The 27326-nt window shown below is 43.4% G+C and overlaps 1 protein-coding gene across 1 annotated transcript in view; it reads left to right on the forward strand.

Moving 5' to 3' along the window:
- Positions 1-27326, forward strand: part of TMEM163 (transmembrane protein 163) — a 256787-nt gene that overhangs the window by 205984 nt on the left and 23477 nt on the right. The window contains exon 5 of the mRNA XM_082397929.1: positions 4711-4807. Coding sequence (XP_082254055.1) covers positions 4711-4807 — 97 coding nt within the window. The remainder of the gene's footprint in view (positions 1-4710; positions 4808-27326) is intronic.

The following is a 27326-nucleotide window of genomic DNA, read 5'->3' on the forward strand; positions in this document are numbered from 1 at the left end:
ATCTCCCAATTTATCCCTCCTCCCAAAGTTTTTTTTTTTTTTAACTGAAGTATAGTTGATTTACAATATTGTGTTTGTTTCAGATGTACAGCATAGTGAATTGGGTTTTTTTTTTTTTTTTTTGGTAGATTATGTTCCATTAAAGGTTATTACAAGATATTGGGTATAATTCCCTGTGCTATACAGTAAATCCTTGCTGTTTATCTATTTTACATATAGTTGTTTGTATCTAGGAAAGGGAAAATCACAATAGGAAAGGCAAATATCTGGTAAGGATTGGAGATCTCTTAATAAGCCAGTGCGTGGATTAAAAAAACAATCCAAAAAACAGGTTGTAAAAGCCATCATTTGCCTCTTTCTGAATCAGTGTTTTCCTGCTGTGGGATTTGGGCTGGAGGGAGGAGAAGTCTGCCTTCACTGCGGTGACCTGGCTCTGCGGGCACACTGCCCTCTTCATGTGCCAGGCTAGCCTCTCCAGGTGACGGCCAAGGTGCGCTGATGGACCAATTCCCCTCCCCCTCTCTCCCCCGGCCCCCCGTCCGTCTCCCCCCAAACCAGGAAACAGCCCACACTTGCCGATTCAGAAGCCGCCATATTTGCAGTATTTGCTCCTGACCCAAATCTTCCCTGCATCCCGGAGACGACTGCAGCCCCAGGGCAGTGGTGGGGTGAGGATGTCACGTGAATGGCCAGAGCCTTCGGGTGGCTGGACACTGGGAGGGCGGCAGGAGACCCGGCTTTTATTTCTGGGTGGACTTCAAACTTCTGCGGTGACTTGGGGCAAGCCTCCCAAATCCTCAACTTTCCCATTTCGACTCCTTGTGTTTACGAAACACAACTCTCGCCACCCCCCAGCTCCCAATCCATAAAATAACAGAAAAACCAAAACCCAGGTCTGGTGAGTGGCCACCGGGGCATTTATGAGCCGATGTGCACCTCAGCACCTGAGGAGAAAGCTGCTGTGTAAACACAATATATTATTAATAACACGTTAAAAAATAGCATCACACCCTCTGCTCATAATAGCTGCTTTCAGCTCTGGGGGAGCTCTGACACACAGGCTTCCAGCAGTGCTGATGGAAGGGTGACTGTGGGCTTTTGAATTTGCAACACATTTAGAAGAAGATGAAGATAGGTTTTTGAAACATTTTGAGCATATTCATAGGTATATTTGTGAAGAAAATATGACGACAGATCTGTAAAATTCAACGTGAATAAACCAAATCATCCATTTCTTTGGATTTTTTCATTACATTTCAGAGTTGTTTTACAGTGTGGGCTATTCCATAGGCATTTTGGCTCAAGTGTTAGGAGTCCCTTTCCTCTTCCCAAGCCCACTGGTAGGCGGGTGATGCCCCTTTAAACTCTGGGGGGGGGGAACTTACAAGTCAGCTAGTGATTACGTAATCAGTTAATGATTACATCCACTCTACAGATGCATGAAGGGGCAGCTGTTGCGTGCTGCTGTAGATACTGAGATATAAAAATATGGTTCTCGCCCTTAAGGGATTGGTAGGTAGTTTTGATTAAAAATGTATAAGCAAGATATTATGTAAGGAGACCACTGCATACCTGTCTCCTTAACAAAATCCATCAAAATCCAAATCCACCTTTTGTGCATTATCAAGGTATGCCTGCAGTGATCAGGAGAAACAGAGAGTCCTGTAGCGTCGCTATTCCCTGTCAGGAAGCAGCTCAGACATCTGTGTCTGTCCCCCTAAGAGGATTATGGAGATGGAGGCTTCTTGGGGATTTGGTGATAAATTGTAGAAGGTCTAGCACCCAAGTGGTGGTTGCGCTATTCACGTCTCAGGGAGAAAGGGCTGATCAAGTAACAGATGTACTGCAGGTCTCTGAGGGACCATTAGACCCTTCCTTCCTCAGCACCTGGGGTGAGTGCTCCCTCTGTCCAGAGAGTGATGGATTTTTACCCCACAGTGGAAGCTCCCTAAGGACATGGCCTCCCCTGGGTCTAGTCCTGGGTGAGACATTCTTCAGGGAATTGCCTGGGGAGCTTTTACTTTTTTTAAATTGAAGTAGAGTTGATTTACAATGTTGTGTTAGTTTCAGGTGTACAGCTAAGAGATTCAAATATATACACACACACACACACACACACACACACACACACACACACACACGTACATATGCATATATATAATATTCTTTTTCAGATTCTTTTCCCTTATAGGTTATTATAAAATATTGAGTATAGTTCCCTGTGCTATATAGTAGGTCCTTGCTGGTTATCTATTTTTATATATAATAGTGTGTGTATGTTAATTCTAAACTCCTAATTTATCCCTCCCCATCCCTTTCCCCTTTGGTAACCATAAGTTTGTCTTCTATGTCTGTGGGTCTAGTTCTGTTTCTGGGGAGCTTTTAAACAAATACAGATGCCTGGGTTCACCCCCAGAGATTCTGATGAAATTGACCCAAGGAGCTGTCCTTGGGCCACTGTTCCAAAAAATTCCCCAGTGGAGTGTAAGTTGCCGTTGGGGCTGAGAAGCTAAGTTGGGGGTTGAATTTATCTGAAAGGATGAATCAGAGAGCGTCTCTGCTAGTCACTCAGGAGCTTTTTGAATGGAGGCCTGACTTTTAGGCTCTTTTCCTGAAATGGCACCTCTCACGGTCCCATTTGCTTGAAGAAATGGTTGCTTCAAGTGCCAGGCACAGCGGGCCCATAGCCATCTTCCCTGTGGCACAGCTGGGCCTCGGGCCAGTTGCTTTGGGAGCTTTGATTCCCGCAAGCCCTGGGATCCCTGGTCCTGCCCCAGTATCTCATCAGTTAAAGGGCCCTCCAGTAAGCCACCTCATCCTGCATGACTGTCCTCTCGGCTGTGGCCCCTCTGCCCCCAGCACCCTGCCAGGACTGTGGTGACCAGGCCCGGCACATTGCCTGCGTTAGCCTTCTTCGCTCCTGCTGCTGCGTCCCTGTGTGCTTTGGGCCTGCTTTATCTTTTTCCCCCGTGAGTGCATGTTTTTCCCCTGGCTCCTTATGGGGATGTATGGCACCCAGGAGAGATTATCCTTTTGGTTTACAGGGCCAGGATTTCCTTTTGCTCAAGCCTGTACCAAGAGCCCCAGCCTGTGCGTTACGTTTCCTACGTCTCTATGTTCTTTTGTGTTTCACCCCAGCCTGCAATGATCCTTTCTTTCTGTCTGTGTTTTTGAAAGAATAAAACCTACAACTAACATGTTAATTAGAAGCCTACTGAGTAGACCGCAAGCAGCCTGTTTACATGCTTATTTCTGACCTTTAGGTTTGGGGTTGGCTAGGATTCTACGTAGGTGCCACTTTGGGCCATTCCGTTAGTGCAGAGAAGGGAATCCAAGGTGGGTAATGAAAAATGATTTTATCTGTTAGCCGGGGAAGAGGGCTGAGAAGGCTGCCAAATGACGGTGACCTCATGTTGGGACAGGAATGATCTAGGGCTGACTGCAGTCATTCTTGTATTTGTTTCTCTTTTCTCTCTCTTTTCCTTTTCGTTTGGTATTTTGACCATTGTATTACTATCATCATTTCCTCAGGCTTACTTTCATTTTCTGTCTGTCTTTCTCCTGTGCGTTGTTGTGTCTGGGTTGCCAGAGAGAGCTGATGCATCCCGAGCCCGTAGACGTCCTCCCAGCTCCCACCCCCAACCCTTGTCTCGGTGTCCTCTGGCTTTACCCTTGGCCTCATCCCTAACTCGCTCCTCCTTCCCCGTGCCGGCTGTCTTGGCTGACCTCATCCTTCCTTCTCTCCTCTCATTTCTTTTAAAAGAATCGCTCCATCCTGCCATGAATACTCTTCTTTTGTCATTACCAAATTATTTCTTCTTTTTATCTTTGGGAAAATCCAAAGGTGTCTATCCTGTCATATCATCAAGAGACATCCAGGGTGGGCTTTTCAGTTACTTTGCTTAAGCCAACATTAATGGGTAACTTTTTTGTGCTCTGTGCAATTACCTCATTTCATCTTCAGGTAGGAAATAGTATTCCCATTTGACAGGTGAGGAAAATGAGGCTAAAAGAAGTTTGGTAGCTTGACCAAGATCAACCAACAGGTTAAATGGTAGAGCTTGGGATGTCTCGTGCCAGAGCCTCCACTCTCTTTTTTAAAAATTTATTTTACTGAAGTATAGTTGATTTTCAATGTTGTTAATATCTGCTATACAGCAAAGTGATTCAGTTATATATAAAATTTTTCATATTACTTTCCATTAAGGATTATCCCAGGATATTGAATATGGTTCCGTGTGCTATACAGTAGGACCTGGTTGTTTATCCATTCTGTATTATAATAGTTTGCATCTGCTAATCCCACACTCCCAATCCATCCCTCCCCCACCCGCTCCAAAGCCTCCACTCTTTGCTATTAAACTCTGCACCCTCCAGCTGGAGGAGGAGTGAAATATTGTGTTGCCAGGCAAGGGGGAAGGATTTCATGGCCTTGAAGACCCTCCCACACCAGCATTCGTGGGATGCTGTGAGGTCTTGTACCATGGTGGGCCCCTTTCCCACGGGACTGATTTTGGTGATACATCTCTGAACTGTATTCTTCTGGAGAGGATTCTGTATCAGTTCTGAGACTAGGGGTGGTCATGGTGGGAGTGTGGCGAATTACGGTGGATCCCAGTGCCTCGGGCTGTGTCACTGTCACTGTCATTGTGTAAATCAACAGGGTGGAGTTCTCCCAGTAAAGAGTCCCAATGTTCTGTTTCTTTGCAGAGCCTGTGTCATCTTGGGGGTGATATTCCTTCTGTCATCCGTATGCATAGTGGTCAAAGCCATCCATGACCTCTCGACTAAGCTGCTCCCGGAAGTGGTAAGGTTCTTCTTTTGTCTTAAGATTCTTTCCTGACCGTACCAGCCTCCTGTGTTACCTCCCACCCCAGATGTACTGGGGGAAGTTGGGCAGGTGGAGAGAAAACATACAATATTTAGGAGTTCAGAAGAACTCACTGTAGAATGTGAATGACTTGGTGGAGAGAAGCACTGGGCAAGATAAAAAGGCAGTTGAGCTGGTACTGGGTTGTGTGTCCCTCTTCTTAGATCTTTTGACTACTTTTAAAGTCTTTTATGTTAAGAGAAATGGAGTGATTTTTATATAGCAGAGCGATCTGATCTGTGTTGTTCCCATCTGTTGTTCTGTGTCCATTCAATCACTATTATAATAAGACTTATTTTTTTCCTTTGTACCTCAATTCAGTATATAAATCTGTTCACATTAGGCTTTCTGACACAACTGACATTCAGATGCAAAAACTGGGGGACACAATTTCATATTAAAGTGTGTTTTTGACTGCCTTGTTTTCTGGGTGAGAGGCACCCAGATTCTTTTTTTTGGCACTCTGATTCTTTTTTTTTCCCCCGCCCCTTATGAATGCTGTGATAAGGAATATTTTTACACTCTCCTATCAGGCTACCTTCATGTTAGAAGGCAGCTGATTTACCTACCAGGAGATTAAGATGCTGCCATTACAATGCTTCACTGTACAGACATACCTCAGAGATATCGTGGGTTCGGTGCCAGATCACCGCAGTACAGCAAATAATGCAATAAAGCAAATCCCACAGATTTTTTGGTTTCCCAGTGCACGTAGAAGTTATGTTTACACTATGCTGTAGTCTATTAAGTACTCAATAGCATTATGTCTAAAAAAAAAAGTACATACCTTGATTAAAAAATACGTTATTGAAAAAAACATGAACTATCATCTGAGCCTTCAGCAAGTCTTAATCTTTCTGCAATAGTAACAAAGATCACTCATTACATATCACCATAACAAGTATAACAATCATGAAAAAGTTTGAAATATTGCAAGAATTAACAAAATGTGACACAGGGACACGAAATGAGGAAATGCTGTTGGAAAAATGGTGCCGATAGACTTGCTCAACACAGGGTTGCCACAAACTTTCAATTTGTAAAAAAAAAAAAAAAAAATGGAATGAAATGAAGTGTACCTGTATGTAAGTTGCATAGTGATGTAATACAAAATTATGGGCTCTTCTTTTAGGATGTGATTTGGTTTGAGCTGGGCTATGTGCACCATCTTATAAAAGGGCTAAATTATGAGACCTTTAATTTCACTTTTAGAAAAATACATGTTAATCTTTTGGGAGTAACGTATTGCATTTGTGTGTGTGCGTGTGTGTGTGTAGGGAAGATGAAAATGAAGTGGGGCATTGCACTGCATTTAGTAGAGCTATTAAGGTGACTGCTCTAAGTTGTACTGTATGCCCACCCCCGCCAACTTGAAACAGACATTAGAGCCATTCCTTTAGTAACTCCCGTGGACGTTAACCATTATTTATCATCGCAGCTGGCAAGGAACATGTTCTCTAATATCTCCACGACACGGAGGAAAGACAGAGAGCAGGGTAGGAGTGTACCTACCTATGGATTTGGTCTTCTTCAGCAGAGCTAGCTCAAACAAACAATCCCATGTCTTATACTCCGTGTGCTTCCTCTCACATTGTGCTTGTCTCACCTTGATCTTCCTGGTTGCCTGGGATCCTGGACTTTTCCATCCTTTTCCTCCATCAGACTGGCTACCCTGTGTTCCATGCCATCAGAATCAGAAGCTTAGGTAAAATGTAGACATAGAAGTATTAAGCGCAATTGATTAAGATGTCAGTCAGATAACATCTTTGCATTTTATAAGGGATGGAAATCTGACTCCACTCTAAGAAATGTTTATTGGTGGGAATTTTCAGCCCTGGGCTAGTTGATGCATTCATTTATTTAGACATTAAAAGTTAATGTGTAGCACGGCTCACTTGATGTGGAATAGGTAGCTGCGCTCATGGACCCTTGTTCGTGGCCCTCCTTGTTCTTGTCTTGAAAGTGGAACCATTTTTAACTGGGAACAGTCTTATATCTTACAGTGCATACACTCTTAAGGGAAGAAGCTCACCAAGTTAAGTTCCACATCAAGGTATAATGTCTGATGCCCACCCTGGCTGGGACGGGAGAGGGTGAAGAGCTCCGTGATTGTACCGAGACTGGCCCTGTCCCGGGAGGGCTCACACCCACTGCATCTTTTATTAGTCCTGGTGTGCGATTTAAAAATCACACCTGTTTATGGTCATCTCATCAGAACTCTAAGGAAAGATGTAAGGTGGTTTGTTGTTTTGTTTTATTTTGTTTGGTAAGCCTTCAGAGTTACAGAAAGGTAACAAAGGCCTGTGATCTCCTGTTTCCAGAGGGGAGGGCTTCTGATCAGCTGAGTGGCACATGGGGCCAGGTGTTATCTGACAGCATTTCGATCCCGAGTCTTTGGGTTCCTACTCTCTGCTCTAGAAGTTTGGGGAGCCCAAACCCCTGGCCTGCAGTCATTCAAGATGAGCGTCCGTCCACAATGTCTCATCTGAATTAGCAGCCACAAACTCAGATGCTCACAGAAGCCAGTCCCGAAAACAGGAGAAACTGCCTGGGTCTGTGGCATCCAGACAGTGTGTGCGCAGAGGAAGGGTCGGCCCCTTAGCAGAATTGCCATGGAAACCTATGTTTAATGTGAAATAAATGGGCAACTAATTAAATTTTGGGAACCCTGGTTGGGAGTCAGTTTCCCGCAGGCCAAATACAGCCCGTGCCTCTTGGCTGCTCCTGGCCTGTGGCGGTAGAAACCAGGGAGACTGGTGTTTATGGCCTTGATGTTCTGAATTTTAGGTCCAAGTTACAGATTCACTCTTGCCCTCATCTGCAAAATTGCCTTTTGATATATGATTTCCATCAAGTTGTTACTGTGGGTTTGTCTGAAGCAGTGTTTTCCCTGCCCCAGGTCCATCCTGCTCCCACCCTTCGCCCCGGCGGCTTTCTTTTTTCTTTTTCTTTTTCTTTTTTTTTAAAGGTTTTATTATATTTTATTTTTGGCTGCGTTGGGTCTCTTTTACTGCGCGCGGGCTTTCTCTAGTTGTGGCGAGTGAGGACTGCTCTTTGTTGCGGTGCGCGGGCTTCTCATTGCAGTGGCTTCTCTTGTTGTGGAGCACGGGCTCTAGGTGCACGGGCTTCAGTAGTTGTGGCGCGTGGGCTCACTAGTTGTGGCTCATGGGCTCTAGAGCGCAGGCTCAGTAGTTGTGGCGCACAGGCTTAGTTGCTCCGCGGCATGTGGGATCTTCCCGGACCAGGGCTCGAACTCGTGTCCCCTGCATTGGCAGGCGGATTCTTAACCACTGCACCACCAGGGAAGTGTCCTCGGCAACTTTCTTTTTAATGTCACCTGCACAATTCTCAGAGTGTGAGTAATTGTAAGAATGGGTGAGTTTTGAATAAGAAAGCTATGCCATTAGGAATTTCCCACCTGTGAAGTCAGCTGGCTCTGAGCCGTGATGTCGCCTGCCCCTCAGTGGCCCCATGCTGGAGGAGTCTGGCCAGCTATGCTCTCAGGGGACCCCCAGACAGGAGTCTGCAGCGTCTGCTGTGAGGGCTTCAGGAGCAAATGGCTTAAATCTGCTCCCTCGCGACCTGCATGGGGTCGTGTAGGATCATTGATAAAACAGATTCCAAAAGAGCCTTCTCAGAAACTCTGCATGAACTACGGTTCTAGAAGTTGGGGAGCATGGGTGGTGCCACAGATGCGGTGGTGATAGTCTGGCCTTATGTCTGGGGCTGCTTTGAAAGGAGTATCATCGTCTTGCTGTTTTTACACCTGCCACAGCCTGCTTTGGTAGGCGGGGACAGGTGGTATGCTTCTCTGTTATGGTGGCATATGGGGGCTCGGAAAGCTGAAGTGATCTTCCCGAGGTCATCGGCTGGCTGGTGGCAGCACCTGGATTTGAGCCCTTGTCTCCCCATCTGGGGCTGTCCTGGCTCCTGGTAACTGTGAGCTTACATGTTCCTGCTGTTCGTTGGCTTTTCAGGTCCGGGACTGCTGTCTTCTTTCTTCTTCTTTTTTTTTTTTTTAATTAATTAATTAATTTATTTATTTATTTTATTTATTTTTGGCTGTGTTGGGTCTTCGTCGCTGCACGTGGGCTTTCTCTAGTTGCGGCGAGCAGGGGCTACTCTTTGTTGCAGTGTGCGGGCTTCTCATTGCAGTGGCTTCTCTTGTTGTGGAGCACGGGCTCTAGGCACGTGGGCTTCAGTAGTTACAGTGCGTGGGCTCAGTAGTTGTGGCTCGTGGGCTCTAGAGCGCAGGCTCAGTAGTTGTGGCGCACGGGCTTAGCTGCTCCGTGGCATGTGGGATCTTCCCCGACCAGGGCTTGAACCCTTGTGCCCTGCATTGGCAGGCGGATTCTCAACCACTGAGCCACCAGGGAAGCCCTGTCTTCTTTCTTCTTCTTTTTTAATTTGTTTTTTTGTTTTGTTTTTCCTTTTCTGTCTTCTTATCTTCAGATTGGGGTGCCCAGACCCCCGGCTGGTCCCATCCCTGGCTTTTCTGGCTTCCACTGCTGCCCTCACCACGCGGGCCCCCTGCACCCTGTGCCGCTGACCAGGGTGTGCTCCCCTTACTTTGTCTCTTGGAAAGCCTGCAGGCAGGTGAACCAAGAAGCAATGGAGAAGTAGGCCAAGTGTGAATTGAGGGGACTCAGGGGTGACATGGAATCCCGCGGAAGAAGGTGCTTTAGGGAAGCTGCTTAGCGTGTGGGAGGGATGTGGGCGTGGCGGGGGCTGAGCTCTCGGAGGTGTGGCCACGCCCCCACGCCCTCCCCGCCCCTCGTACCCACGTGACCGCCGCAGGCAAGTCGCTCCATCCCCCTGCCCTGGGCTTCCTAATACGCACGGTGGGGACAGTACTTCCGTCAGAGGTTTATGGTATGGCTCAAGTGAGCCGTTTGTTTAAGAGAATCGTCATGAGAAGACAGTGCTGCCATGGCGGCTGCTGCTCTTAACCGTCTGATGTTTAATGTTTCTGACCTGCTCATCAAAGTTCCAACTTGTGGCCTGCGTTCATTTCAGACGGGCCCCTCCATCCCTCTTTCCTGCCTCCTGGTCCCCCTCCCTCTGGCTGGCTGGAACTAGTGCTGTTCTCTCTCTGGCTTCAGCTTGCAGTAGCCGACTCTGGGCCACTCCGTTTCGGGGAAACGGCGCGCTGTCGGAAGGCTTGTCCTCTAAGCCTAACTCACCGCTCATTGGCCGTGTGGCTTCCAGCAGATTGTGTTTCCTCTCTGTGTTTCCTCTTTGTAAATGGGCGCCATGCCCCCTACTCCACAACAGAAGTTGTGAGAATTAAATGATGTGATGAACGTGCAAAGGCTCTGTCAACCGTCGTGTACTTTACAAAAGAAGAAAGTATAGTTTCTGATCCCAGAGCCCGAGAGGTCCCTTCCTTTCCCACGCGCTTTCTCTCTGTGTCCTGTTGTGTTAGACCAGCTCATTAGCTCCTCTGTTAGTAGACTGTGACTTCTTTACCTTGAGCTCTTGACCAGTGTCTGGGTCTAACCTCCTTAAGTCATGTGCACTAATAGTGATAACAATTATAATTAAAATCATGCATGGTTCCCGATTGGCAGTGAATAACCTATGGCCACATGCTGATAATAATCACAGTTGCTACCACGTGAATGCCTCCTGATCCCTGGACCCCCTCTCTAGGCACTGGGGATTCAAAGTCAACCAGCACCAATGGCTAAAGTTTTTCATTTCCCTGCAAAGTCCTTGACTTCTCATAGGAGCTGGCTTTTGCTCCCAGGGATCTCACAGCTGGGGAGAGACCCAGAAACCGATACATTTGGTTCGGGTGATGAGGGTTGTGGTAGAGACGATCGCATGAGAACAGAGAAGACTTTCATATCAAGCCTGGCATGGGGGAGGCGTGTTGGGGCCTTCCTGGAGGAGCGCTCCCTCCACGTGACATCCGGAGGATGAGTGGGCAGGGGGTGGTGGGGGGAACCCGGGGAGGAGGGGGCTCTCGAGGACAGAGGAGCTACAGGAGCCGTGGGGTCCTTGTGAGCCTGTTTTGTTTTTCGTGCCTTTGTTCTCTGTTGACACCAGCATGTCTGGGTAAGAGGAAGGAATAGAGAGAGAAAAACGTAAGGGAGAAGGAGGCAAAAGGAAGAAAGGAAAAATAGCTCTGTGTTGTGGGTCAGGAGTGACGGCTCAACATCATTTTTATTCTTCTTCCTTGAGTAGCGAGGTTGCCTTCAGACTTCCCCTTGTCTCTCTCCCTGCTAAGTTCTTCCCTGAGATTCCATCCCACCCACCAGAACAAGGGGGCTTCCACCAATAAAAGGGAGCCCCTCACAATTGCTCGTTTTCTTTCAGGCCCCCAGTCATGAGCTCTGTTTCATTTCCAGTCCTCGTGGGACGTGAAGGTGGCTTCTGGCGGGGTGGTTGCCTGCTTTCATGGGTGCATGTCTTCACGCAATGTTGCTGCGAGTCTCCTGTGCTCCAAGGGTGGGCTGGCTCTGCAGAGCTGGGGGAGGTCAGTGGTGTTCCTGCAAGAGCCTCCAATGAGATCCCACTCTTAGGAGCAAAGCTAGAGAGAAAACTCTTGTAACAGATATTTCAGGGTAATACTCACAAGTCCACAGCCGAGAACTTTCCCTCAGGATCTTCCTACGGAAGTGACGACGATTCTTGGATTTGTAGACTTTTGTGTTTGCCAAGTGTTTAGTGTTCAGTCTCTCTTGTAGGTGGGTAGGAGTTACTTATGTTCTTTAGCTGCTTCTTATCTGGCCCTTGGTGCGTCTTTACCTTGTGGAGAAGATGGGGACGGCCCAGCCTGCCCCATCCCCACACCCCTGTTTTCAGTACAGGGGACCATTTGCCCCTCCCTTTCATCCTTCCCTCTCACTCAGGGCCTCTCCTTCCCACAGTTAACCCTCTGAGCTCCCTTCTTGCCCACCTCCTTGGAAATCTCGCCTCTACCCTCATTCCTTCTCTTTCTGTTACCTTCCGTCACTCCCTGCCTGCCACCTCCTCCTCAGGCGTTTCCCTTCAGGTCCTTCCTTCCCCCCCTTTAGTCTCTGCTGCTCTCAAAGATGCTTATCCCTTCCTTCCCATTCCTCTTGTCACCTCAGGTTCAAACCTTGCCTTCCCTCAGCCTGCCCCAGTGGTCTTTCAGGTCCATTCTGCATGGCATCCCTTTGGAGGTAGGAGCTGGTTAACAGGAGGACCTGATGGAGGATGTTGGGGCCAGCAGTGAAGGTTAGGGGCTGGGTGAGCAGTTTCACCGAGATGCTACCCACCCAGTCAGCTCGTCAGCCTCAGATATTCTGAGGCAAGTGCCTCATCCATGGGAGCGAGATTCTCAAGGCTCTTGTACTGAGTGCTCTGAGGCAGTGTCACCTTGTGGTTAAAGACGTTGGAGCTGAAGTCGGGGAGACAGCGCCCAACTCTTACCCCTTCCTAACTAGAGGAAATTACAGCACGTGGCTCAGCCTTCTCTGCCTCAGCCTCTTTGTTTGTAAAATGGAAATAATAAGAAGACAATCTTAACAGTCTTCTCTGTAAGATTGTTAACAAACAGAATAAAAAGATGCAGGTGATGTGCTTAGCGCATAACTGTTGAATGAATGCTGGCTAATGCTATTGTTGTTGGACCAGAGAAGAGATTTCTAAGGAAGTTGGTGGACCTTCTGATGCCTTTAGTTCTGGAAGCTTAGGCTGTATTGAACCATCCAGGAAATGCCTTCAAGGAACCTATTTTCAGCTCAGGTTGGGTAATGCTGTGGACGCCTTCTTGTGCAATAACCTATAATTCCTGGATCCGCCATCAGCGATAGATTCGTCTTCCCATATGACACGCTCTCGAGCATAACTCTGAATTTAATTTGGGAGTCGCATTGACAAATACTTTAAAAACAAACAGCTGCACACAGTCAAGTTCCTCACCATCCATCCGCCCTGCCAACATCTCCCCAGCACTGCACAAAGAAAGGCAGAAATTCCTGCTGTTAGACCATCAGTGGTGTCCCACTCTTGTTACTTTAGACAGAATAATTCCATCACTGCAGCAAGACTGACCTCTTCATTCATCCTAAAGCCACAGGCCTACCGGCTTCTAAACAGAAGAGAACTGAGCACGGATCAGAGTGGGTTATTATTGGCTCAAGTGAGCTCAAGGAGAATAGAGCCCAGAAATAGATGCATACATATCTGGTCAACTGGCTTTCAACGAAGGTGCCAGGGCAATTCAATGGAGGAAAGAAAAGTCTCTTTTCCACAAATGGTGCTGGAGCAACTGGAAAGCTTTATGGACAAAAATGGACATTCACCTTTATACAAAAATTACCTCAAAATGGATCATAAACCTCAATGTAAAATCTAAACCCCTAAAACTTCTAAAGGAAAACAAAAGAGAAAATCTTTGCAATGTTGGGATAGGCGAAGTGTCTTAGATATGGCACTAAAAGCTTGAACCATAACATAAAAAAAATAAAAATAGAAAATTGGACTTCATTAAAGTAAAAAACCTTTGCTCTTCCAAGACACCAATAAGAAAATGACAAGACCGCACAGACAACACACACAGATCAGACAAAAGACTTGCCTCCAGAATGTATAAAGAACAGTTTAATAAGAAGACAAACAATCCAATAAGAGAATAGGCATAAGATTTACCAGACAATTCCCAAAAGAACAGATAAATGAATAGCCAATAAGCACGTGAAAAATTGCTCAACATTATTAGTCACCAAGGAATTACAAATTAAAACCACCATAAGATACCACTACATACCCATTTGAATGTCTAAAATTGAAAAAACAAAAGTACGTGGAGCATCTAGGGCTCACATACATTGATGATTAGAGAGTAAAATGGTTCATCTACTTTAGAAAAGAGTTCAGAGGTTCGTTAAAAAGTTAAACATCTGGGCTTCCCTGGTGGCGCAGTGGTTGAGAATCTGCCTGCCAATTCAGGGGACACGGGTTCGAGCCCTTGTCTGGGAAGATCCCACATGCCGCGGAGCAACTAGCCCCGTGAGCCACAACTACTGAGCCTGCGCATCTGGAGCCTGTGCTCCGCAACAAGAGAGGCCGCGACAGTGAGAGGCCCGCGCACCGCGATGAAGAGTGGCCCCCACTTGCCGCAACTAGAGAGAAAGCCCTCACACAGAAACGAAGACCCAACACAGCCAAAAATTAATTAATTAATTAATTAAAAAAAAAAAGTTAAACATCTGTCTACCATATGACCTAGCCATTCCAGGACCAGGTATTTACCCAAGAGAAATGAACATATACATATGTGCAAAGACCCTTACATAAACGTTTATTGCATTTTTATTTCTAATATCAAAAACTGGAAAGAATCCAAATGTCTATCAATAGGTGAAATTGTGGTACATCCATACAATGGAATACTACTCAGCCATAAAAAAGCACCACTGACTCATGCAACAACATGGATGAAACTCAGAATAATTAAGGTGGGTTCCAGACGCAAAGCAAAAGGAAACATATACTAGGGACTTCCCTGGTGGCGCAGTGGTTAAGAATCCGCCTGCCAATGCAGGGGATGCGAGTTCAAGCCCTGGTCCGGGAGGGTCCCACATGCTGTGGAGCAACTAAGCCCGTGCGCCACAACCACTGAGCCTGAGCTCTAGAGCCCACGAGCCACAACTACTGAGCCTGCACGCCTAGAGCTGGTGTTCCACAACAAGAGAAGCCACTGCAAGGAGAAACCTGCGCACCACAACAAAGAGTAGCCCCTGTTCTCCACAACTAGAGAAATGAAGACCCAAAGCAGCCAAAAATAAATAAATAAATAAATAAATAAATAAATAAATTTAAAAAAAGCTATGTGCAAACACATAGCTTTTAAAAAAAAAAAAGAAGGAAATATATAATATGCGGGCATATCTTGGAGATGTTGTGGATTTGGCTCCAGACCATCACAATATAGAGAATATCTCAATAAAGTGAGGCATGTAGATTTGTAGGTTTCCCAGTACATAGAAAAGTTACATTTGTAGTATACTGTAGTAAGTGTGCAGTAACATTGTATCTAAAAAAGCAATGTATATACCTTCATTTTAAAAAATACTTTATTGCTGAAAATACTAACCATCATCTTGAGTCTTCATCGAGTTGTGGGTAACATCAAAGATCACTGTTCACAGATCACCACAGCAAATATAATTATAACGAAAAAGTTTGAAATAGAGTGAGAATTACCGAAATGTGACAGAGAGACACAGAGTGAGCAAACGCTATTGGAAAATGGCACTGATAGACCTGCTCGATGCAGGGTTGCCACAAACCTTCAATTTATAGAAAATACAGTATCTGTGAAGCACAGTAAAAGGAGGTATGCCTGTATCATTCCACTTACATAAAATTTTAGGTGCAATCTAGTCTCTAGTGACAGAAGGCAGATAGTGGTTGCCAGAGGATGTGGTGTTAGAGGCGGGGGAGGGATTATTAAAGAGTCACAAGGAAACTATTGAGGGTGATGGAAATATCCTCTCGCTTTTGGTGGTGGTTTCATAGGCATAAAAAAAGTCAACACTGGGACTTTCATGGTGGTCCAGTGGGTAAGGCTCCATGATCCCAATGCAGGGGACCCAGGTTCAATCCCCGGTTGGGGAACTAGATCCTGCATGCATGTCACAACTAAGAGTCTGCATGCCGCAACTGAGAGCCTGCATGCTGCGACTAATAAAGGATCCCACGTGCTGCAACTAAGACCTGGAGGAGCCTAAAGAAATAAATAAATAGTAAAAAAAAAAAAATATTAATGCTGATTAAGCTGTCTACTTTAAATATGTACAGTTCAAGTATCAATACATCCAGATGCTATGCTTGGCCACAAATGACCTCACATTGCTACGCCAGATAGGAATCCTGCTCAGATCTATTATAATAGGATAAATATTTTAAGATGCTGTGAAGTGAGGGTTTAGTTTTCTCAGTGTAACCCACACATTCAGTACCTGAGATGTGGACAGTACTGCTAAAAGTTATACTATAGTCAATAACATGAAGAAAAAGTGTATGATAAGAGGGGAAAGTGTAAATAGGCTAAATATGACAGCTGTCATCAGAGGTACATAGTAAGAGGAGCTTTTGCTGAAATATGACTGATCTCATGCAGTTGCCAGAAACACCCCTGAAGTGCCTGCTGGTGGCTCTGCCTCTTGAGAGTATTAACCGTTTTAAACCTGAAAGTGTGGGTGGTCTGTCCTTTCAGTTCCTTGCATACAGTATGATTTGTTTGTCAGTTCAGGTGTTACCTGGGAAATTGCTCTGAAGGGGCTCTGATTGGTTCTCCTTTCCTTGCTGTGTAAGCCTAGGATTTTAATCAGAATATGATATGTCTGTGATCGGTCTGCCATGTTGCTCTATTTCTATCATGCCTCTTTGTGTTTTCTGCTTCAAAAAAGGGCTATTTAGCTTGAGGCTCATTAGACCTTCGCAGTATTTCCGAAATAGGCAGAGACGTCAGACCCACTGCCATTTTATAACAAGGAAACAAAACCTCAGATAGAAAAATAAAATAACTGTATAAGATCCACTGTCAGAGACACCCATGGCAAATGGAACCAGGTCCTTGACTGGTCAAGAGGGCTCCTTCTGTTCCATGGATTGTCTCCTGAAGTACCACAGGGTTTGAGACCCAAAAGTCAGCTTTTAAGAAAAACTAATGCAACTGGTTCAGTTTCCAAGATGAGAAAATATAGCCCAGAGACTTATTCTCACAGAAGATTCTGAATTAAACTCCACATCTAGCATTTCCCACACTCAACTCAATGGGCGTGAACTCCTCTGCCCACCCCTGATATCTTCCCTGTGGCCTTGAAGATTCCAGCATGACACCTGCTACCAAAAACCTGTCTTAGGGGGCTGCTGGGTTATGGTACCAAAACTGGAGAAGAGAAAGGAAGGCAGGGAGAGAGGGAAAGGTGCTCATTCCTCTCCATGTCCTGGGAACGTCTGTGTATTTAAAGATACGGGTGTTTATCAAAGATGGGCGTTGCTGGGTCAAGGTCGAATATGCTGCTATTCAAATGTGTCTATTCTTGACCTTGGGAAACTTATTTAATCTCTTGGTATGAGAATGAGAGAATTTATCTCTCTAACTTAGCACTTTTTTCTCTCTGTGAGGTTTTGAGAGCATTGTTATCTTTGGAAGGAAGAAAACAATGTTTTTTTTTCAAAAGGTGTTTGTTTAACATTTTAAGGTAGTTATTTTTTTCATTCACTTCCCTAAGTATAACATGGACAACAGTCCTCATAACATTTCTGTTCTTCTGTTTGTTGTTTAGCTAATGGAGAGAACCATACTGAATGCCTTTTTACTTCTCAAGCGTTGACTGAAGTGCACCTGTGTATCTGGTGCACACAGTGCATCCTAGTACAGCAGAGCGTTTCGGACTAAGTTGCTTCAGTGATGAGAGCTCCTCCTGTAAATTACTTGTGCTCCATCCCCCATCACAGGAGCGGTGCTAGTACTTTGGAATAGGCTGCCTGTGACTAGAATGTGAGTATTTGGTGACAAAGCCATACGTGTTACTGGATTGTTAGGGAAACAGATGATACTGGGAAATAGTTGCGGGCACACTGGGTAAAAATTCTTATTTCTTAAGTAATCCTATGAAAGTGGGCTCTCTTATCATCCGAGCCCCCATGGACTCAATATAGGATCTTTACCCTAAAGAACTTTCCGAACAGAGGTAGAACACGAGAGCTAGGCTGACTGTGGGCGCTCGTGAAGGTCAGCTGCTTTAGGAGGGACCCTGGACTTTCTCCTTTATTTTCTGTGTGGTGGCTTTTCGAAGAGGGAGGGTATATGCGGAGAGGGTTATAAGAAGAAACAGCTGAGTTAAAGCTCTCACTGTTGAGAGCTGTGGTTGTCCACGATTCCCCCCTCCTGCTAGTGAGAAACAGCATTGGTGAAAGTTAGTGTTGCACAAGGTCTGCCTGCTGTCCTCCTATTGTAACTAACTCCCTCCTCATCCCCACCCGAATCCCATCTAGAATAGCCCCAATGCCACCCAGACCCAATATAGGTGCCCGTCCTCTGTGCTCCCATGGCACCTCCTGCTGACTGCTGGTCACACCGCAGTGTAATTTCCTGTCTACTCGTCTCCCTGAGTAGACTGTAGACTGTTTGAGGACTTAGCCTTGCTGTTCTCCCAGCACCTAATAGGGTTTGGCATGTAGCAGAAACTCAATGAATGTGTTGCATGCATGAGGCCATTGGCCCTACCAGGTGACAGGCTAGAACTGCTCTTAGGAAAAGATTGTAACCAAGAGGAGCTCATCTTTCAAGGAACTCCAAACAGAGATTGCCTGGGGACCTTGCCGTGGACATTTTTCACCCCTGTGGGAGAAACATCGCTTGCAAGGAGGGCTTATTCCAAATGCACCCCCCCCCCTTCCCATTTATAGCCTAGAGTCCTCTCTTTGTGCTGTGGTGCTAGTGACCTATGTGAATAGGTGATGCACAGGTGAGGCAGCCCATATATATGGCTCCTTTGACCATCACCCTAAATTTTTGTGATACATATTTATATCCATAGGAAATCCAATATTGTATGTGTTATTACATAGATGGATATTTTATATATCACACTGCAACTTTTAAAATCAACATGTTGTTTAAATCTAGACTATTTATGGTGTTAATTGCCCATCATATAAATTCATGTACCTTTAACCCCTCTCCCGTTGATGGACATTGGGTTGTTTCCAGCTTTTTCACTATATCAAAACTGTTAGAATGAACCTTGTTGTACTATCATGGTAATATGTAGTGTGGGCAGATGGTGTTTCCTGAGGGTAATGTCTTGGAGAGGAATTTTTGGATAGTAGAGGGTGCACGTGTTTTAATAAATACTGCCAATTTGCCCTTCACTGTGGCTGTACCAGTTTACGTTCTCAGAATGTCACCATATTTGATATCTTCAAACTTATCACAGTTTTTCAGTCTAATGGGTGAGAAACGGTATTTCATTTTAGTTTGCTTTCCCTTGATTTTTGGTGAAGTTGATTATGCTTAAAAAATTGTTTATTTTGTCGTTTGTGTTTCCTCTTTTATAAGCTGCTACTTTGCCCATTTCTCTGTTGTTGTCTTTTTCTTATTGGTTCTTAGGAGTTTTTTATATGTTCTGAGTATCAGTCTTGTCGTATACAAGTTGCAAATAATTTTAGAAGTAACCCCTTGCCCCCGCCTTCCATTTTGGTGTAATGAAATTTATCAATCCTTTCCTTTAAGGGGTTGTGGTGGTTGTGTTTCACTGGAGAAGGTAAGGGGTTAAGAGTGCTTTTACTCCTGTGAATTAGATAATAATAGTGCATGAATGTGAATAAATGAATGCATGAATGAGTAAATAAACAAATCCATCCATCCATCCATTGGTTTATGCATAATCCTCCAGTAACACAAACTGAGAGTCTGCATTAGGTTTTTTTTTTAGGATAAATGGTTATTTCTCATTCCTACTATTTCCTTTCATATGAAAGAATCATCTATTAAAATAATCTTGGCCTGTCTCTGCCCTTTCATTCACTCTTCCCCAGGGAAGAAGTTGCTTTCTTATCTGATTGGTGTATTGGGGAGAAGGGCCTCTCTCTATCTCTCTTTGAGATCTGTCTGTCTGCAGAGAGCACAAATTCTCTTAACCTTTGCTCATTTGATACAAAGGCTCTTCCTCCCCTGGGAAGACCTGTGCTTTTCCTGTCGGTCTATTTATGGAGATCAGATTTTAGAAACCAGTTTTGCAGTACATCTAAGCCATGTTCTTCAACATCAACTTTAATGGTAATAAAACTTACATTTTGCTTAAAAAAAAAAAAAAGAATACCTTACCACCCTGATGCCATAAAGATATATGCCTTTATCTTCTTATTTTCTTTTCATGCATGTAAGAAATTAGACTTTAAAATTAGACCTTTAGTTCGTCTAGAATTTATTTGTGTGTTTGGTATAAGGTAGACATCCAATTTTGTTGATTTTTTTCCCCGCCCTCAGGTGATTATACTACTTTCCCATTACCATTTCAAAGGCTACAACCATCATACGCCAAATTCCCATGGGTGCGTGGCTGCCTTTGTACTTGAGGTTCTGTTCCGTGGATCTTTTGGTTCATTCCGTTCTAGTGTCATACTTTTAGAATTTCTCTAATTACAGTAAGTCTTAACATTTGGTCACCCTCTTTTGTAGGGTTTTCAAAGTGTTTTTGACTAATGTTGCATTTCTAGTACTTCATATGAATTTCAAAGTCAGTTTGACAAGTGTAATGAAAAATCCTCTGGAAGTATTGTGTGAGTTGCTTTCAGTTCATTAATTTTGAGAGAACTGGCTTTTTTAAGCTATTTAATCCTCCCCTCCATTTCATCTTTCTCCATTCGGGTTTTCCTTTATGTCCTGTAGTGAAGTTTTATAATCTTCTCCATACGGACCTTAGACATTTTTGTTAGGGCTATTCCCATATAGTTTCTGAGTTCTGTTGCTTTATATATATTTCATTTTCTAAATTATTACTGCATAAAAGAGGTAATGACATTTGGATATTGATTTTGTTAGCCTGTAACCTTGCCGATTTGTAAAAATTAGCTTTGTTTTTCAGTTGATTATTTTGGATATATTATATAATGACAGTTTCTCCCTTCCAATTGTAACAGGATATATAATGACAGTTTCTCCCTTCCCACTGTAACATTTTTCTTTTTTTCTTGTCTTGTTTCTTAGCTAAGATCTTTAGTACAATATTGAATGGTTTGCTGCTGATTTTGGAGTGATGGCTCCATTTCTTTTTTGCTAGGAGGATTTTTTTTTTTAATCACAAATATGTGTGGAATTTTGAGTAATTTTTATGTGTACTCTGAGATATTTCTTTTCTTTAACATGTTCATATTTTAATTAATCAATAGTCTAATATTAAGTCATCCTTGCATTTTCAAATAAACCCTGCTTGGCCAGATAGTATTATTATTTTAATCCATTGCTGGTTTACACTTACTATGTCATTTAGGATTTTTGCATCTATGCTCATAAGTGACATTGGTCTAAAGCCCCTGTCCTTGTGTATCGCATGTAATGGGTTATGTAAGCTTTTCTTCTTTTTCTGTGCTTTGGAGTACTGGTTATAATGTAGGAATTACTTGTTCATTTAAGTTTTAATAGAACTCAAACTTGGGACTGCTGCCCTTTGGAGAGACAGTGAAGGATGTTGTCTGTTAAAATGGTGAACTCTGGGGCCAGACTGCCTGCATGAGTTAGCTGTGGCACTGGGACCAGTTACTTCACCTCTTTGGTTCCAGTTTTCTCATATGTAAAATAAACATAACATTAGTGCCTTGCTCATAGAGTTGTAACGCTTAACTCGGTTAATGCACATGAAAAGCATTTTAAAAAGTGTCCAGCACTTAGTCCTACAATAGGTGTTTGCTGCTTCTATTATTATGATCATCATTATTATTATTGAGGCTTTTTTCTCACCATCTCAAATATTTTATAGTTTATGTTTTCGGAACATTTTTCAAAATTTGTTTTTCTAGAAAGTTGCCCATTTTATTTAGGCTTTCAAATTTATTGTATTAAAGCTGTTCATATTACTCTCATATGATTTAAAAATCTCTAATTCATCAGTACTTATGTGCACTCTTTTATTGCTAGTGTTTATTGATGCTCTTTTTGTCTCTGAAGCTAGCTTGCCAAAAGTTCTATTTATCTTTTTAAAAAACCTGCTTCTGATTCTGTAGATCAAGTTGATTTTCTTTCTAGTTCATTAAGCTCTCATCTTTATTTTGTTCACACTCAGTTTTAGGGGGCGGGTAAGTGAGTTTCATGTTTGTTTAGTTTTCCTTTTTAGTTTTTGCTTTTGGCATATCATTTTTCTTCTGTTTTGTTCTCAAACTATGAGAGAGACAAAATATTCATGTATGTGAGGACCTAGCAAAGTCAGTTTGCTCGGAAGGGTGCTGTGTGTGGCACTTTTCCACATTGTCTCTTTTAGGTGTTAAGAAGCTTTCAGATTCTGGCATAAACCACGCTCTCCTGTGTAAACTGTGCCAGTAACAACCTCTGCTGTAGCCCCAGCATTTATAAGTGTGAGGAACAATTCAGGTTCTTTAGTGGTTGCCCACCAATGAGTGCTCTTAGGGTGACCATCTGATGGACCTGGTCCGGAGCGTGAGTGTGTTACCTAGTGTGATGGTCAATTTCATGTGTCAGCTGGTGAGGCTGTAGTCCCCAGTCGTTCAATCAAACATTCATGTAGGTGTTGCTGTGAAGGAATTTTGTGGATGTGATTAACACCTATTATCAGTTGACTTTAAGGGGATTCTCCTTGATAGTCTGGATGGGTTTGATCCAGTCAGTTGAAAGGCATTAAGAGCAATTCTGATGGAACTTCTTCCCTGGCGGTCCAGTGGTTAAGACTTTGCCTTCCAATTCAGGGGGTGTGGGTTCGATCCTTGGTCAGGGAGCTAAGATCCCACATGCCTTGCGGCCAAAAAACCAAAACGTAAAACAGAAGCAATATTGTAACAAATTCAATAAAGACTTCAAAAATAGTCCACCTCAAAAAAAATCATTAAAAAAAAAAAGAGCAAAGCTGAGGCTTCCCTGAGGAAGAAGAAATTCTGCCTTAGAGTCCCAGCCTCCCCTTCTGCTTGGCCCTGTGGATCTGGGACTTGCCTAGCCAGCCCTGTAATCACATAAGCCAATTCCTTGCAATACATCTCTTTCTTTTTTTAAATCCCAAACTCCTATTTATCCCTCATCCTTTCCCCTTTGGTAATCAAAAGTTTGTTTTCTGTCTGTTTGTAAGTAAATTCATTTGTATTATTTTTTAGATTCCACATATAATTGATAATATATAATATTTGTCTTTCTCTGTCTGACTTACTTCACTTAGTATGGTAATCTGTAGGTCCATCCACTCTGCTGCAAATGGCATTATTTCATTCCTTTTTATTGCTGAGTAATATTCCATTGTGTGTGTGTGTGTGTGTGTGTGTGTGTGTGTGTGTGTGTGTGTGTGTGTGTATGCACACACATACATATACATGCTACATCTTCCTTATCCATTCATCTGTTGATGGATACTTTGGTTGCTTCCATGTCTTGACTATTGTAAATAGTGCTGCTGTAAACATTGGGGTGCATGTGTCTTTTCAAATTAGAGTTTTTGTCTTTTCTGGATATATTCCAGGAGTGGGATTGCTAGATCATATGGCAATTCTATTTTTAGTTTTTTGAGTAACCTCCATACTGTTTTTCCACAGTGGCTGCACCGGTTTACCAACAGTGTAGGAAGGTTCCCTTTTCTCCACTGCCTCCCCAGCATTTATTATTTGTAGACTTTGATGATGGCCATTCTGACCCGTGTGAAGTGATACCTCATTGTAGCTTTGGCAATACATCTCTTAATATCTATCTCCTATTAGTTCTCTTTCTCTGGCTAATACACTCAGAAATTACTGCTCTGAAATATTTTCTTTACATTGAGTTTTAATTTTTATCCAAGCTGTATGTGTTTATAACCTAAATGGTTAATTATTCTGTAGGACTCATAAAAAATAGCCCCCTTCCCAGAGGCAACCATTTATAACTCCTTTCAACTTCCACATCTCTAACGTGCATATGTTGCTCCTTCTTGCTTTCTCAGTTATAGTCATGATTTCTTTACTTCCCACGCTGGGTGTCCCTTTAACCATCGCCATTGCCCAATAACTACCCAGTATATTTACATTGTTATTTTTGTTGGATCGATATTCAACATTGTTATTATTATGATGGTAAACGTTATTAGTAGCTGAGCCCCGTAGTCTTGAGTGATTTGTTTTTCCCTTTAGTGCATTACATTTTGTGTTCCCTGATACTAATAAATGAATATGTAATATAAATTACACACACACACGCACACACACACACACATACACACATACACACGCACGCACACTCTGGGTCCGCTCCACAGTTGCCATCTTGGGATCCATTTATTGTAATCCTGGAGATTCATTTTACTTTTCTCTTGGGTTGTTTCTTATTGAATCCCATGTTGTCATCTTTCATGGTTTACTCCATTGTTTTGGAGGAGCACATCCTGCAGTAGCTTCCTAAGAACAGATACAGGGAAGGAATTTTTTAATTTTTTTTTTTTTAGACTTTGAATGTCTGAAAATGTAGGTATTCTATCCTCGCAGTTTATTTGGTAGCTATCCTGTGTTTACTCTTAGAATTTTGAAGGCACGAATCCACTGTCTTTTAATTTCTAAGTGTTGCTTTTGAGAAGTTTAATGCTATTGTAATAACAAATTGTCCAGCCCCCCTTTTTTCCCACAGCACTGTTTTTCCTCTCTGTTAGCTTGTAAGATCTTCTGTTTGTCCTCAGCGTCCTGAAAGTTTACAGTTAGTATTAGCCTGGGTGAGGGGTTTCATGTATTGTACCAGGTACTCAGACCCTTTAATTCTGTAACTCATCCTTCAGTCCTGGGAGATTTTTAAAAATTATTATTAATGATTTTTTTTTTTTTTTGCTATTGTTTTCTCTGTTCTGTAGTTTTAGGCTTCCTATTACTTCAAATGTTGGACTTGTTTTCTAATTTCCTCTTCTTTGTCTCGTATTTTTTATTTTTTGTGTGTTTTTGTTCTACTTCCTGAGAGATTCCCTCAACCTTATCTTCTGATGCTTTTGTTAAGCTGTTAATTTCTGTTATTATACTTTTAAGTTCTAAGAACTTTTAAATTTATATGTTCTTTTCAAAGCATCCTTTTCTTGTATGACAGGTGCAGTGTCTCCTATCTCTGATGACAGTAACAATAATTTTTAACAGTTTTCTTCTGTTCACAAATGGCTTCCCCAAATTCTAGTGATTATTGGCTGTCTGATTATACTTAAGAAGAGTATACTTATGACTGTGTGTGGGTGAGTCTTGTCATATGTGGTTTTAATTCAAGGACAGGGGTTTATAACCTGGTATTTGAGTCCACGGATGGAATTTAGGGGATCCATGAACTTTAATTAGAAAGAAGTTGTGTTTTTATTTTCGTTTAACCGCTATCTGAAGTTTAGCATTTTCTTCCATCATAAAATTAGGCAACAAGCCACAGTTGTAATATTAGCGTAGTTGTGACTTTGTCACCAATAAAAATCAGATTTGTTTTTTATCTAAGATTGGTTTTGGCAGATATTTCAAAATATCTTTTGTGCTTATCACAACTTAAAATTACTGTACTTATTAGATCTGCTATTAGATTTTGCTATTTAATACATTAATTTAGAAGCACTTGTATTATTAAAGCACAGTGTTTGTTTTATATCTTATTAAGTGTCTGCTAATATAATTGGTTTCCTTTATAAGTCTATTATATATTTTATGCCCTTAAAGCCATTTTCTCTGTCCTCCTGGGCTAGTCAGCTTCCCAGGGCAGTAGGTAAACTCCCTCAACTCCATCTTTTCAATGTGGTAATCCCGCCCTCAGCTGACCCTGGTGTGCTCAGTGCAGAGACCCTTTATTTTGCTCTCTGCAGTGAATTTGCTTTCTCTCCTGCTGGGGAACAGTGCCAACACCCTCTGGGCAGTGGGGGAGGGGGTTGGGTCCTCTTAAGGACATTGTCAATGAATCCTCATTCATCAGTCTTCTAGGAGTGCCTAGTGACTTTGATTCCCAAGCCTTTGGGAGTTCAGACATCTTGCTTCTTGACCGCCCCCTCTGCCCTAGATTCTACCACTCCCTGTACCTTTAAGGCAGCTACCACCCTTCTGCCTGCTTTCCCAGTTCACACACTTTTGTGGCTGTTGTCCTTCTCTTGTTTTCTTTGTCCTTGTGGGTTCATGCCTTTAAAAAAAAAAAAACCTGTGCTGCCATTTAATGGCCTTACAAAAGCTGACTATGTGTGTTCATTTCACCATCTTTAATTAGAATCCCTTCTGATTTTTAAGGCATTTTCAAATATATGAAGCAGTGTTCATGGCATTGTGAATTATTTGTTCTTTTGCTTTTATTTAGCCAAACTTGAAATTCAAGGCCATCAGGTTACATTAGAGGCATGAAGGGCATTTCTTCAGGTATGAAGGGCAGTAGATTTTCGGTGGATGGGGGTTTGAATACCTTCAATGTCACCGACTAGCTGTGTGACCGGATCATAGGGGCATTACTTTAACCTTTCAGTTTGGGGTCATAGTTTCTACCTAGCAGGTATCTTCTGACGGCTAAGTTTAAAATAAAATGAAATTGTTTATTAAGCCTTTGGAAAAGAGCGTCATCTCTAATGGGCATTAATAATAGCATCTGCTTGTATTACGTGTTATTTAAGGAACTCTCTAGTGTGATACTGGAGTGTTGGTGTGACATTCATTGGCATGATATTCATATCAACAAAGGGAGGAAGAGCAGCCAGCCAGAAGGCTCTACTTCCTTTACAGCACAGAGCTTTTCAAGGATGGCAGGGCTTCTGTGTCGTGAGGGTTTAGCTGAGGGGACATTATGCTTGGTCCTGGTTTTAGGGAACCCCGGAGGTGTTACTTTCTTTAAATACCCGGTGGGCACATGGCAGGAAGGTGTGTGAGCCGAGCAGGATGGCTCCTCTTAGGTTCCGTGGCCGCGTCCAGAGATTAGAGTGCTAGCGCCCCAATGAGCCTTGCGCTCCTGTCTTGTATGAGAACAGAGCAATCAGGCGGAGGCTTCGCTTAGAAGCCAGGCTGTGTCTGGGAGTGGCAGCCAAGCACTTCAAAGCCCCTTCTTGTCACCGAGGCCGTCGTAGTGCCTCAGCTTGATGCTGCCTGCCCCTCCTCTCCTGCATCCCGTGACCCTTCCTGCCTCAGCGTCCTGGCGCCTGTGGAGCTGGGCATCTGCTTCCTCCACAAGACTTTGCAGGGACTCCAGGGTCAAGTTGGCCAGTGCGGCCAAGAGTCACTAGGGACTGGGGCTCCCAGTCTGCCTGTAAGTCCCGCCACTGACCCCGATGTCCACCAGCTACAGAACCTCCTGGCTACTAAACCTGTTTATCTAAACACCAACTCTTGACCCTCCCAGCATCAGAATGGTTCGATGCTAATTTAAAAATTGTGAAGTCACTTAATGTGACTCCATGGCAATTTGTCTGTATAATTTAATAACCAGGGGAAATTGCGGGCTCCTGCTCGGTGTCATTTCCTCCACATCTGCCAGCTTTTCTCATCTGCGGGTGTGGGGCGGGGAAGGGGGTGATGAAAAGATCTGAGGCTGAGAGTGACTTTTCATTTCACGTGGGGTCATAAATCGATCCACATTTCTTATTCAGCCAGCATTCGCATTTCCCTGGGTAATTCTATAACATGTAGTGTCAGAATGGTTTGGAATTTGTCCTCATTAGGAAAGCAAAGGACGCCTTTTTAGAATTTTTTTTGCAGACGTAGCGAGTGAGCGAGCCTCCACATTCCGCCACAAGCTGTCTCACAGCTTATGAAAAGGGAGAGTGTTGGTCTCTGGGGGAATGGTCAGGTTGTATGTTCAGATGTG

This window comes from Balaenoptera borealis (genome assembly GCF_965194805.1).
Source record: "Balaenoptera borealis genome assembly, chromosome: 6".
Taxonomy (NCBI): domain Eukaryota; kingdom Metazoa; phylum Chordata; class Mammalia; order Artiodactyla; family Balaenopteridae; genus Balaenoptera; species Balaenoptera borealis.